Consider the following 14,499-nt stretch of genomic DNA (forward strand, 5'->3'; position numbering starts at 1 on the left):
GTGTATTGATAATAGTGTTTTTATTTTGAAAATATGTAAAATTAAATATTTTCTTAATCTGTGTGCATGAGGTTAGACCAACAAGTAATATAAAACGGAGGGAGTATAGTTTTCCATCAATAAATTTTTATTGCAGATTTGAAAGGCAACTCCTCTCAGTTTTCTCGTATAAATATGTCCTGCTTTATATGATCCATTCACAACTTCTATGTATTTTATAAAAGAAAAATATTGTATTGGATTTACTTGGTAGCCTACATAGAGTCAAGGACCACACAACTTGCTATATGTATCCATTTTTTCTTACTCGATTAAAACATGTTTTTCTTCGTATCCATCGAAGGTAAATGTATCGTATTATTTTCCTCACTGTCGTATTTTTCTCCAACTCTGTAATAAGCAATGAGTAGCAATCTGATGTGGTCAAACTATATTCGTAGATCGCATCTTCATTATATGGATATATAATATTAACAATTTGACATATTGGAGTCATTATGACATTAAGAAGTGGAATTAACCACTTTTATTACATCATTTTCCCGTGACCAAAAAAGAAAAATATTACTTAGCAAAACAAAGATTATATATGGTAGGTGATATTGAAAAGTCGAAGCAAAAGAAGAAAAAAAGATAAATATACAAGGCTTAATACTACTGTATAGAATTTGATAAAATTAAAACGGAGAAAAAAAAAATCTCAACTGGTAGGGCAGAACGCAGAAGGTTTTAAAGTCATCCGCTCAAAAAGCAGAGAATGGCCCCATAATTTTTTTTCTCATTTTCATATGCATTCATTATCTATAAGTACAGTAGGATAAGTGTCAGGCTCTACATATAATCTTTATGCCATCATTCATTCAAATCCCAATAGCTCAGCGAATCTTCTTTACCAGTTTCTAAAAGTAAACTAAGAAGTAGGAAAATGGTTATGAGTTTTAGGGATAAAGCTTGTTTTTTTCTGGCGATTATGTGTTTTTCATTGTTGATCTTCTCAACTAAAGCATTGGTGTCTTATAATCATAAAGCTTTAGTCCTCAATGGACAGAAAAGGATCCTTCTCTCTGGTTCCATCCACTACCCAAGAAGCACTCCTGAGGTAATTTTTTAATTCAGTTCATTAATCAATCACATTAACCTCTTTCTAATCAAACGCAAAATTTCTTGGGCTTTGGTTAAATTTACTGCATAATTGCTTTGATTTTTCTGCACATGAAGTTTTGTTTGTCTTTTTTTTCCTTATAGTCCAGGCTATTTCACTACAAAACTATATATAGAATTGTGGATAATTTGTTATATGCAGATGTGGCCTGATCTTATAAAGAAGGCCAAAGAAGGTGGTTTAGATGTTATACAGACTTATGTTTTCTGGAATGGACATGAACCTTCTCCTGGACAAGTAATTTAAAGATTTCTACCAATTTCTTACTTGACTCAGACTCGACCCATAGTCATATAAAATCTTAATGCTCTATGTTTCTGTTTGCTTCCAGTATTATTTCGAGGATAGGTATGATCTGGTCAAGTTCATCAAGCTAGTGCAACAAGCTGGTCTATATGTTAGTCTGAGAATTGGTCCATATGTTTGTGCCGAGTGGAATTTTGGGTAAATATAAAAATGTTTGTTCTAAGAATAAAAGAATATTTCACTTGAATTTTTAAATTTATTTATACATGTTTCTGATTTTTTTAGAGGCCTTCCTGTTTGGCTCAAATATGTCCCTGGTATGGTTTTCAGGACAGATAATGGACCTTTCAAGGTACCCAAATGTAGAACAAATCGGTTTCTAGTTTAAATTTTTATGAAGGTTATAAAATAATTCATTTTGATGTGAAATTGAAAAGATTGCAATGCAAAAATTCACAAAGAAGATTGTGGATATAATGAAAGAAGAAAAGTTGTTTGAAACTCAAGGAGGGCCCATCATTCTCTCACAGGTTTGTATCTTCTTTGTTCTTTAAAATGTTACCCTTTTGTATTATACATGATGCTCTATTACATTGTAAATATATAATAAAGATATTTTTGTATTTCTAAATGGGCAGATAGAGAATGAGTATGGACCAATGGAGTGGGAGATAGGATCAGCAGGAAAGGCATACACAAAATGGACAGCTGCAATGGCGTTGGGTTTGTCCACGGGTGTCCCATGGGTTATGTGCAAGCAAGATGATGCCCCTTACCCTATTGTATCTCTTCTCCTTTCCTGTTTTTCTCTTATTTAGTCTTCCCCTTAGTACAATATATAAGTAGGATACGAATGATGCTCTACTTTGGTCTTGGTTAGTTTTGGTTTAGATAGTCTCGTAATCGATTTAATGCTAACTTTTAATATGGTTGAGTTGGGTAGGCTTTCTATTTTAGCTTGAATTCTGCTTTTCATCAACCAAAAGATCTTTTTAAGGAAAATTAAAAATTTTATTTGATTTTGTTGATTAATCACTTTAAATTTAGTTCGTAAGAAAAATATGCGGTCACATTTCAATATTAGCTAGATTTATATCTTTTATCGAATCAATATAGAACTAGATACTCCTTTTCTTTTGTCGGCAAATAGATATTTCTTATCGTGTATTTTTGGTGATAACACTATCGAATCCTTATTATTATGTTTTACAATTTAAAATAATCCAATCTTTCTTTCCTTGTGGTTTACCTTTTGCATATATTTCCGCCTTCAATTGTTCTTCTATGTATCTCTCTTTTCTTGTTAGATATTGTTTGTTAGATATTTTTTTGTCACTGAAATATTGTTTATTGATAACTGCAAAGAAAATATCGTTTTTTATTGTTTGCTTTTTCTCCTTTGATGTCTTTTTCTATTAAATTACATGGGACCACCGGCCAAAAACAAAAATAATTCACGGGGACAATTTCTCTTCAACTTTTAACTTTTAAATATCAACAAAATTTTATTCCACTTTGGAACATATTAAATGTTCGTAGTTTTTAACTTGCACTTTATAATAGATAAACACATGCAACGGGTTTTATTGTGAGGGTTTCAAACCAAACTCAGTCAATCAGCCCAAGATGTGGACAGAGAACTGGACTGGTTGGTAAGTGGCGAAGCTATTCAATATTTACAGAATCAATATCTTCTTATTTGTTTTAATATAAAATAGAGTATAATTGAGAGTGTGATCATTTTCAGGTTCACTGAATTTGGAGGTGCGATACCAAACAGACCAGTCGAAGACCTAGCGTTTTCCGTGGCCCGCTTTATACAGAACGGTGGTTCCTTTATGAATTATTACATGGTGACTTTAATAATTTTATTAAATCAAAAATTTGATAAAAATATAAAATATTTAGTTAACATATGATTGAAGAGTTAATTAAGAAAATGTTGTTACAGTATCATGGAGGAACAAACTTTGATAGAACATCTGGTGAGTTTATCACCACGAGCTATGACTACGATGCTCCTCTCGATGAATATGGTAATTATTCCCGATATCACATGAAAATGTTACATGTTACATATTAATAGCCTCTCTATTCGATTTGATTGACAATTTTTCTAACGAGTTTTGTGTGTGAGAAGGATTACTGAGAGAACCCAAGTATAGTCACTTGAAAGAGTTGCATAAAGTCATAAAACTATGTGAAGCTGCGTTGGTTTCTGTTGATCCCACCATTACATCGCTCGGCAGTAAGCAAGAAGTGAGTATGCAATATTGTAAACTTGAAGAGAAGAAGGATCAAAGACTCATACAATTTTTGTTTTTATTATAATTTCAGGCTCATGTGTTCAAGTCCAAGACTTCTTGCTCTGCGTTTCTTTCGAATTACGACACGAACAATCCAGCAAGAGTGATGTTTAGGGGATTTCCGTACGATTTGCCCTCTTGGTCTATTAGTATTTTACCTGACTGCAAAACCGAGTATCACAACACTGCAAAGGTTAATAAACTTATAAGCTTTTATCAAAACACAATTAATTTGATTATGACCGTCTTTTGAGATGTGCAAACTCATTGAACTCGGTAGAGCCAACCCTGAGATTCTGATGGTTATAGGGATTCTAACAAGAATATTTGAAAAAATATTCTTACAAATTTGTAGACCTATATTTATGCAATTTTTTTCTTAAATTTTGGAGTTAAATGCAAATGTTTCATTTGTCTTGACTCGTCCTGACACTAGGAAATGTCCCGATTCAAAAAAGATTTACTATGAAAAATCATATGAGTTTATATGTATATTCGGGTTCTTAATTTTAAAAAACTTTTTAACACATTAATATTTCCAAATGACTTCAAATAGTCTAAGAAGGTCCGTACTTTGTTGATCTGTACGAATTATATTCTTGTTGTTGAGAATGACAATATGTTTGGCATAATGGCATGTATATAGATTCGTTCACCGAACATGCCCATGAAGATGGTTCCTACTAGCACGCGATTTTCATGGGAATCATACAACGAAGCAATCCCTTCTTCAAGTGACTATGGTACGTTTGCTCGAGATGGTCTGTTGGAACAAATAAGCATGACCAGAGACAAAACAGACTACTTCTGGTATCTTACAGAGTAAGTAACGTTTAACCTTCTTGTGACAAATTAAATCTCAGTATCTTTCTGATCACAGTTAATTGGTTATGTTTCTATTCATTATCAGCATTACAATCAGTTCTGATGAGAGGTTCTTGAAAACTGGTGAAGATCCACTTCTTACCATTTGTTCAGCTGGGCATGCTCTTCATGTATTTGTTAATGGTCAGCTTGCAGGTAAAATAAGATAAATGTAAGGACCAAATTCTGTCTCCCTCTGTCCTTACAACATTCCTTTTTTAGGAAGAAGTTATGGAGCGTTGAGTAGCCCCAAGCTCACATTTAGTCAAAAGATCAAATTGCGCGCAGGGGTCAACAAACTTGCTCTCCTAAGTACGGCAGTGGGTCTTCCGGTTAGTTTGATCTTCCTTCACTTGATTAATTACTGTCTTTTCCTTCAGGAGAGGATGATAAGTGCTTAGATTTTTGTTTTTATAATACAGAACGCAGGTGTGCACTATGAGACTTGGAATACAGGAGTTCTAGGTCCAGCCACACTGAATGGAGTTAACTCTGGAACATGGGACATGTCTAAGTGGAAATGGTCCTATAAGGTCCTAATGAACAATAGTTTGATAAGTTAAAACTATCACTGAATCTTTATACCAACCATAGCTCAGTACTAAACTATGCGTGTGTGTGATCTGAGTAGATCGGTACCAAAGGTGAAGCTATGAGCCTTCATACCTTAACCGGGAGTTCCTCTGTGGAATGGACAGAAGGATCACTCGTGGCCTTGAAGCAACCATTGACCTGGTACAAGGTAAGAAATACGTCTTAGTTTTCTTAAGTAGATGTTTCGTTTTAGGTTTAATGCCCTTAATTTTTTTGTTGATAAAAGGAACGGTTTCACATATTTACTTACAAAACCAAATACTATTTCCAATATACACATGATATTGGATTAGCTATCCTTACAAACATCCGAAAGAATTGTATTTTTTTTTACGATTGCATTTTACTTATTTTAATACAAAAAGCAAATAAGCAATTGGTCAGCTATTTAATCAAAATTAACAAAAGAAAGCAAAAAAAGAGAAAAAAAAAATCTCAAGCTTAGAATTGTCTTAACTGCTTTGTTTGACCATGGTAGACGTCTTAATTTTTCAAAAGGAAAAAAAAAGAAACAGATTTTTATGAAATTTCGGAGATTATTCTATGTTTCGGCGAATGGCCACCCCCTCGATAAAAAGGCAATATAGATGTTCTGAATGTTTAAGGGTACGAAAAGAATGTTTAAGTCCGTGACAAAAAAAAAGAATGTTTTATTAATACGCGTTGGGAACACTTTAAAACATTAACTTTGTGAAACAAAGAGAACATCAGGATAAACATGTCTACCAGTAAAATTGGATCAATATGATAAAAAGAAACCTATTGATGGGCTGGGATTGTGTTTGACTACCTTACTTTAGTTAGAAATGAGTCTAACTAGTACCTTACTAAGACCATCTACATTGGAATTTTCATCCCCAAGTGAGAGAGGTAAGAACGTCTCTCGTTAAGAGACTCCAACTTGGTTTTAGGAAACCCATGTAACACTTGTCATCTATTTAAAAATCAAAGCCTTAAAATTATTACCTTTATTGTTTGAGAGATTTAGTGGAGTATCTCTTCATTGAAGATGCCCTGTCTCATAGACACTCTAACCATTTTGTGGTGGACTATATTTATATGTGTGTGTGTTTTATTGAGCTTAGTTACGAGCACAGTTTCAGATGTTCATATCAGATTCTTGCACTCTTTATTTGCAGTCTTATTTTAATGCGCCGGTAGGCAATGAACCATTGGCATTGGACATGAGCAAAATGGGAAAAGGACAAGTATGGGTAAATGGACGCAACATAGGACGTCATTGGCCTGCCTACACGGCTCATGGTAACTGCGGACGCTGCAACTATGCTGGAATTTACAACGAGAAGAAATGTCTCAGTAATTGTGGCCAATCTTCTCAAAGATGGTGAGAAGAAAACGAAAACTGTCTTTCTTCTTCCTCACATTTCCTCTAAATAATATTTACATGATTGTTATATTAATGGGTCCTTTTTTTCAGGTTACATATGCCTCGTACATGGCTTAAGCCGTCTGGGAACCTTCTAGTTGTCTTTGAGGAATGGGGTGGTGATCCAAGTGGGATCTCTGTTGTTAAAAGAACAAACAAATGAAGCTTTAATACGTGTTTTATGGAGAAAAAAAATCTACTTGTGGGTGCATCTCCTCTAAAGTTATTATTAAGGTTCTGTGCAGTGCTTACAATATGTACAGATACAGTGGCAACTATTTGTTTATATTGAAAGAATGGTGTATCCTGGCCTAAATGATATATTTGCAAGTGTATAATAAAAGCTTATTCACAGGATAAACCAAATAAAGGAATTAATGCTAATTACCCTGGTTATGAACACCACATGAATATATTTTATATCATCTTCCCAATTTTCTGAATAAACTAGCTCTTTGCCAAAACAAAAGTGTACCAGGCTTCCAGAAAATATGAAACTAATACATGTAGAATAATTAGGCCCAATTCCAATTATGTCTTGGTCCAACAAAGAATCCTACACAGATCAAAATAGGAAAAGAGTTAGTTTCCATTATCTGTTATGATGGTCAAAACGTACTACAAAGGTAAAAAGGAAAAGGATATGGTGATGGTGATGGTTATATATAGAGAAGTGATCAAGGCTTTAAAGGGCATTCGAAACAAAAGATACAAGAGCTAGGCAATATAGAGAGACCAAGAGAATCAATAGTTAAGGTTTTGGTTCTTAAGAAAAGCTTGTGATTTCTATTTTGTTCTTGTAATGTTACTCATCAATAGTGAATAAAGGGAAAGAGCTTTTGATATTGATTTCAATCTAAGTTTAAGCACTAGGCAAAAGTTTAAATCCTAACAAGTGGTATCAGAACAATCCAGATTTGATTGCAAGTGCGAGGAGGAGATATGGAATCAATACCGGGAAAGTTCAAGTTCGAGATTGAGAGGTTTGATGGAAAAGGAGATTTCGGGTTATGAAAGTACAAGATGATAATGCAGTTGGAGCTTTTAGGGTTAGATTCAACGATTCAAGAAGTTTCAGAAACGACTTCTGAAACGGACACGGAGAAAGACGACGATAAAACGGACGTCAAAGTTGATCCTTTGAAGGACAAGAAGGCAAAGAATCTAATATGCATGAGCCTAGGAAATTTGGTTATGCGTAAGGTGATGAAGGAAACAACTGGATTAGGGGTTTGGAAGGCTTTGGAAAGAGATTACCAAACGAAGACACTTCCTAACAAGATCTACATGAAGCAGAGGTTTGTAAGCTTCAAGATGGATGATCACAAGAGCATTGAGGAAAATCTGGATATTTTTCTCAAGCTAGTTTCAGATCTTGCAAGTCTTAACATCAACATCAGCGATGAAGACCATGCATTTCAAGTTCTATCTAGCTTGCCCCAGCAATTTGATTCACTAGTTGACACGCTCAAGTACGGAACGACAAAAAGAAACTCTTACGATGAACGATGTGATTAATTCAGCATACTCCAAGGAAGTGGAGTTAAAGGAGAAGGGATTGTTGAATAAATCCAGGTCTGATGCAGAGGATTTATACGTGGAGTCAAGGGGCAGATCAGAGAAAAAGGGGGACAGAGGAAGAACTAACGGCAGGAGCAGATCTAAGTCAAGGCAAAGGTTCGATAAAAGCAAAACAGGTTGTTTTATCTGTGGAGAAGAAGGACATTGGAAAAGAGAATGTCCTGAAAGGAGACATAGAGAATCTGCAAATATTGCTACAGAGCCGAAGCAACCGTTAGTGTTGACAGCTAGTGTGCAAGACACTAAGCAAGAATGGATCATGGATTCGGGATGTTCTTATCATAGTACATCAAACAAGGAGGTTATGTTCGATCTCAAGGAGTTCAACGGTGGTTCAGTTTTAATGGCTAATAACACTCAATGTGACATCAAAGGAATTGGGAAAATAAAGATTCAGAATTCAGATGGCTCTGAAGTGATACTCACAGGTGTTAGATACATACGGGAGGTGAGAAGAAATTTAATTTCCTATGGGATGTTAGCAAAAACAGGTTGCAAGAATGAAGGAAGAAATTTCATGGTGCACTTCTACAAAGATAATAAGAGGGTGATATCAGGAAAATATCACGAGGGAGTTTATTATCTACAAAGCGCAGTTGCTAAGAGTAAGAAGAATATGCCTAGAGTGGAGAAAATAATCAAGAAGAAGACGTCAAAGACGGTGACGTTTGCAAAAGTTCTGATTCAGGGACCTACTCCATATGGTTTTGAAACAAAAGACTCATCAGCTCAAGGTGGAGACTCTTTCTTGACAGAAAAATCAGAAGAAAATGAGTATAAGGCGAGCAATGAAGAATCTCGGACAGAATCTTCAAGAGATGAATTTTTGTTTGCAAGCGAAGTAAGGCAAAAGGATGATGATTTCTTAGCACATGTTTTGGCTGCACCAGAACCGCTTGATATGGAAAAAGAATCTAAAGCCTATGAGGAGGATTGGAAGAAGGCAAGAAAAGAGGAGAGCATGGACATAGAACTTGGGAATGAAGCTGAGAGAAAAGTTTCAAGAATATTGGAAGCTGGAATCTTCGGAGATAGAGTTAAAGAAGACGCAACTCAATCTAAGAACCATGCCAATCAAAATCCAGTGGAAGTATTAATTAAGGCAGTACCTGGAGAGGAGCTTCAGGTTCGCTGCATCTCTGACTAAAAAGGAGGTCGCTCCAGGTAACTCCATTATCAACGTTGTCTTAAGCTCGCAGAGACAAAGGAGGAGAAACAAGTTAGTTTCGGGTTTTATATTGATAATGGGAAAACTCAAGGAGGTGGAGTTTAAAGAGAGTTACCTGTGAGCATAGGTGCGAGGCAGAAGTTTCAGTTCAAGGTGGAGCAGCTGAAACACAAGAAAAGTTACTGTCAAAAGCTCTAAAGCAACGGATGAGGTACTTTAAAAAGAAATTTAAAGTTCAAAGAATGACCTGAGAAAACGTCTTAAACAGCAAGAGAAGCTGAATGGAGACGAGTATCTAGGTCGGAGAAAGAAGAAACATATCACCGGAGAGGGGAGAACGTCTTAAACATCTGCTATGGTGGAGGATAATCACCAAGGAGAGCTGAAGGGAGACGAGTATCACAACCGGGAAATCAAAGCAGATCACCAAATAAGTATAACATCACAGGCATCGTCTTAATCAGGTTCAAAAGAAAGGAGTGACCTTACCATGGAAACTGAAGTGAAACTGGGCTCGTCAAAAGGATTAACGGAAACGCAGGAAGGCCTGTCAAAATTCAATAGATGGTAAAGCTTTGCAACTACAAATGGGAATAACCAAAACTCTATAAAGCAGGCTCAAAGTTCATAGAATCTCACCGGAAAGCTGCAGTACGGCCGGTAAGATACAACACCAACATGGAAAAAGAGATTCGCTAATCACCAAGAAGAAATCGCGAGCTTCTGTGGAGATGAATGGTCTAGCACAATGAAGATGTCGGTGTAGTAAAGGAGCGAGCTTGAGATTTGGGAAGCTGAGTCGCTATCCTACAGCGGAATAGGATAATCGATTAGATGACATCGGTGGTTTTGATCGCTGTAGAGAGGTCATTTGCGTGGAGCATGTGGGAGTTGCAGAGAAATACCATGGAGGGGATTAAAGAAAAGGGTAGATGTGAAACTGGTCGGAGACTCAACAATTCACAGGTCACCGTGAGACAGGTTCTGGTCAGAGGTAATCTTCTTTGGAGATGCAAAGGACGTCTCTGTAAGGAATCGGAGAGGTTGAAAAAATGAGACGGCCGGAGACGGAAGGGTTCGTAGGCGAGACGTCATCACCATCTCCTCTCGGAGAAAAAAAAGGAGATGAGTGAAGATAGTCGTTTCTGGTTTAATTGTTCATGGCTCACTGCAAAGATGAGGATGAGGAACAAGACGACATGTGATTCAACAGCGAGGTCATAACAGATCACGTTTCAGATCAAAGGAGGAAGGAGATGGTCCATGGAAGCTTTGTCGGTATCATCGACAAAAGTAACGAGAAAGACGACAAAGGAATGATAATAGTAATGTGGGCCTATGGTGGAGATTGTAGAATAATTAGGCCCAATTCCAATTATGTCTTAGTCCTGCACAGATCAAAATAGGAAAAGCGTTAGTTTCCATTATTTGTTATGACGGTCAAAACGTGCTACAAAGATAAAAAAGAAAAGGATATGGTGATGGTGATGGTTATATATAGAGAAGTGATCAAGGCTTTAAAGGGCATCCGAAACAAAAGATACAAGAGCTAGGCAATAGAGAGAGACCAAGAGAATCAGTAGTTAAGATTTTGGTTCTTAAGAAAAGCTTGTGATTTCTATTTTGTTCTTGTAAGGTTACTCATCAATAGTGAATAAAGGGAGCTTTTGATATTGATTTCAATCTAAGTTTAAGCACTAGGCAAATGTTTAAATCCTAACAATACAAGTTATAGAGAAGAGGGTAAAACTTGAAGGTATGTCCTAATGATACGTTTTGTTTTTATTTCTTTATCTTTATTCCTTTTTTTTCTATTTCATTTTAAATATCCTTATTTTCACCGAGTGATTTGTAAATTATGTGTTTTTTTTTCATTTTTGAATATTTTGCTTATTGCTACTAAAGTTTATTTTGAAGCTACACATCATTTTAACTAAAAAGTTGTAACCAAGTAGTGTCAAAGATAGGTGGTGATTAAAGAGTAACATGTTTTCTCTCAACCTCTCCCTCTAAAACCTCCACAGTTGTTGCAAGTCTTCTTTTCTAGCTGACTCTCATCGGTATCGGAGTCATCCTTTTTTCATCCCTTCCTTTTTTTATCTTTGTCTTTTTTGTCATTTCTTTCATCATTTTCGATATGCAAGCTGCTCTGAGTCGCTTAGTGTTTCACCAGAAACCTTCAAAGCAGAGGTAACGTCTACCGGTGATTTGGAGGAGCGGCAAGTCTAGGGTGTAGTGGATGCGGAAAAAGTCGGCTTTTAGAGTGAAGGGAAAACCAGATCTTATTTTCGAATTTTGTAGATATACGGTGGAAAATGCTCTTGACATCCGGTTCTCGGAATAAAGTTTTTCACAGAGCCCTCGTTCCGCCGGACTTGTCATCCGACGGGATGAACTATGTTGGAGGTATGTGGTGGTGCTCTGCATCCCAAAACTGGAGGCGGTTCTCCGGCGTCTTTATTAGTATGAGTCTGTTGAGATGAGAGGCTTAAGATGAGACTAAGGAGGAGATGAGGGTTCTACACTATTTGGGAGTTTGGGTAAATAGTGAATAGAGAATAGTGAATGCACACTATTCACTATTACAATAGTTACCACAGTGACAATGGTAACTAAGTGAAGAGAAGTAAAGTGATGCAAAGACTCCAAGTGGTGTAGAAGGTTAGGCTGCGCAACCATGGTTTGAATTACAAACCATGTGACCGTTGAGGGAAGAAGGAAGAGGCGCGCATACAGGCTGTCATGGTCTGGAAAGTAAAAGGCATCTAGTCAAGATGCCAAAGCATGTGGTGCACCTGATTGGCTTAGCTTAATGTGGCGCTCCTCCCTTATCCTTGACTTCACATGCTTAGTATAGTAACCTGTCTAGGTTCATTGTCGAAACCCTTGTCTTAGTTTCTCTATATATTTGTAATCCTTTCATTAATAAATGGCTAAGCAAGTTTTGAGTCTCTTTCTCTCTTAAGTCTCAAGTTACTATTAAATCTAGAAATCTCTTTACCAATCTTTGATTCTCTTAGTCTCTAAATCTCTCTCAATCTCTCATAAACTCTCAGATTACTAAAAATAATATGGTATCAGAGCCAGGTTGAAGACAATCTGAGTTCGAGAAGACTCTTTGGTGATTCCTTGTGAAGATCCAAAGAGAGGTTTGTGTTCTTGGTGTGTTCTTGCGGTTACTAGTTGAGCATTTTTTAGTTTCTTTGGTGATTCCTTAGTGAAGATCCAAGGAAAAGTTAGTGTTCTTAGTCATATTCACGGATAGATTCTAAGATCTTTGAGCTCTTTGGTGATTCCTTAGTGAAGATCCAAAGAGAAACTAGTGTTCTTGTGTTGTGTTCATGCGGGTAACTTGAAAGCTGTTCATTTCTCTCGGGTGTGGAGTTGTGAGTACAAGTCTGGGATTGTTGAGTATTGTTTCAGGTGATTACAAGCTCAGGAAGTGTTAGTTGAAGTCTAAAGGTGTCAGCTTTCAAGATGGAAGGTGGTGGATACAACAATATCAAGGTTGCGGTTTGCTTCAAGGGAAGCAACTACTTGGTGTGGTCTCGGATGGTGAGAACCACAGTTGGATGCAAGGGTCTCTGGAAGCATATCATACCAGGAGATCCTCCAAAGCTTCTTACTCAAGGAGAAGAGGGAGAAGAAACCTCAAGTGATGCGCTTGAGAAGTGGGAACAAGAAGACATGTTGGTGATGTCGGTTCTCCATGCATCACTTGAGCCAGCTATACTGGAAGCATATAGCTACTGTGAAACAGCCAAGGAGCTGTGGGATACCCTGAAGAAGGTGTATGGCAACACATCAAACCTAAGCCGAGTGTTTGAGATTAAGCAAGCAATCAATCTGCTTGTACAAGAGGATATGGAGTTCACTAAGCACTTGGGAAGGTTCAGATCACTCTGGTCCGAGCTGGAAATGTTGAGACCAAGTACTCTAGATGCTGATGAGCTCAACAAGAGAAGAGAGCAAGACAAGGTCTTTGGTTTGCTCCTCACTTTGAATCCAGCATACAATGGTTTGATACTGAAGTTGCTAAGAGAAGATAACCTGCCAGACCTTGAGGAAGTGTGTTCCCGGATTCAAAAAGAGCAAGGGTCCATTGGACTATTTGGCAAGAAGGGAGAGATATCACTTGCTAACAAAGCAAGTCAAGATGAACCAGGAGAGGGTTACCAAGCTAACAAGGCAGTACAAGGGAAGTATGAGAAGTTCAATGGCAATTGTGATCACTGTAAGAAGCATGGGCATAAGAAGAGTAGCTGCTGGATACTTCATCCGCACTTGAAGCCAGCTAAGTTCATGATGGACAAAGAAGCAAGGGCTCATATGTCCGAGAGCTCAAGTGGAGGATCAAGTGGAGCTGGCACTAGCAAGGGTAAGGAAGTGGCTATGCAGGATACTGGTGGTGATGGCAAGTCCCTGGTAGCCTATTCTGGTGCTCCTACCATCCGCAGCAATCCTTGTGATGATTACATCAAGAAATCCGACCTTGATGCAATCATAAAACACTTCAAGGATCATGGTAACTTTGGTAATGACTTTGGTTATTCTTTTGGTGCTAGGATGGTAGATAATCCTGTGGAAATGAGTAGCATTGATAGCATTGTTTCTAGTATTGCTAGCCTTGCTAGGACTGATCATTTTCATTCTTTCAAGCCTTCTAGCATCCTTGCTCTCATTGCTAAATCTTGTGCATCAAAGCCATTGATAGTTGATTCTGGTGCATCTCATCACATGATAAGTGACAATAAGTTGATTAAGAACATTCTCCCTCATTCTGGTCATGTGATGATTGCTAATGGTGATAGGATTCCTATTAAAGGAATAGGAAGTCTCAAGCTGTTTGATAAAGAGTCTCAAGCTCTTTATATGCCTGATTTTGCTTCAAACCTTTTATCTGTCAAGAGATGTGCTACTGATTTGCAATGTAATGTTATCTTTAGCCCTGATGATGTGAAGTTTCAGGATATTAAAAGCAGCAAGATGATTGGAAAAGGAGTGACCAAGGGTGACTTGTATTTGCTTGAAGATCTTGCTCCTGTTTCAAATTATAGTTGCTCGTTTACTACTATTTCTGCTTCTGGTTTAAGTAAAAAATGCATGTGGGCATGCTAGACTAGGAACCTCATAATAAGGCTTTTAAACTGATGTTGCCAGGTGTTCTTTTGAGAATAATGATTGTGAAGCT

The 14,499-nt window shown here is 37.1% G+C and overlaps 1 protein-coding gene across 1 annotated transcript; it reads left to right on the plus strand.

Annotated features, from left to right (window-relative positions):
• Nucleotides 1–722: 722 nt before the first annotated feature.
• Nucleotides 723–6,875, plus strand: LOC108854862 (beta-galactosidase 2). The gene is made up of 18 exons (XM_018628527.2): nt 723–1,099; nt 1,304–1,399; nt 1,494–1,606; nt 1,694–1,760; nt 1,846–1,938; nt 2,047–2,190; nt 2,972–3,060; nt 3,156–3,261; nt 3,360–3,444; nt 3,549–3,667; nt 3,746–3,907; nt 4,361–4,536; nt 4,625–4,734; nt 4,801–4,910; nt 5,001–5,111; nt 5,210–5,320; nt 6,312–6,517; nt 6,611–6,875. The coding sequence occupies exons 1-18, from the start codon at nt 926–928 to the stop codon at nt 6,720–6,722; spliced, it is 2,184 nt and encodes a 727-aa protein (XP_018484029.1). The 5' UTR covers nt 723–925; the 3' UTR covers nt 6,723–6,875.
• Nucleotides 6,876–14,499: the final 7,624 nt, after the last annotated feature.

Source organism: Raphanus sativus, chromosome 4, assembly GCF_000801105.2.
Source record: "Raphanus sativus cultivar WK10039 chromosome 4, ASM80110v3, whole genome shotgun sequence".
Taxonomy (NCBI): domain Eukaryota; kingdom Viridiplantae; phylum Streptophyta; class Magnoliopsida; order Brassicales; family Brassicaceae; genus Raphanus; species Raphanus sativus.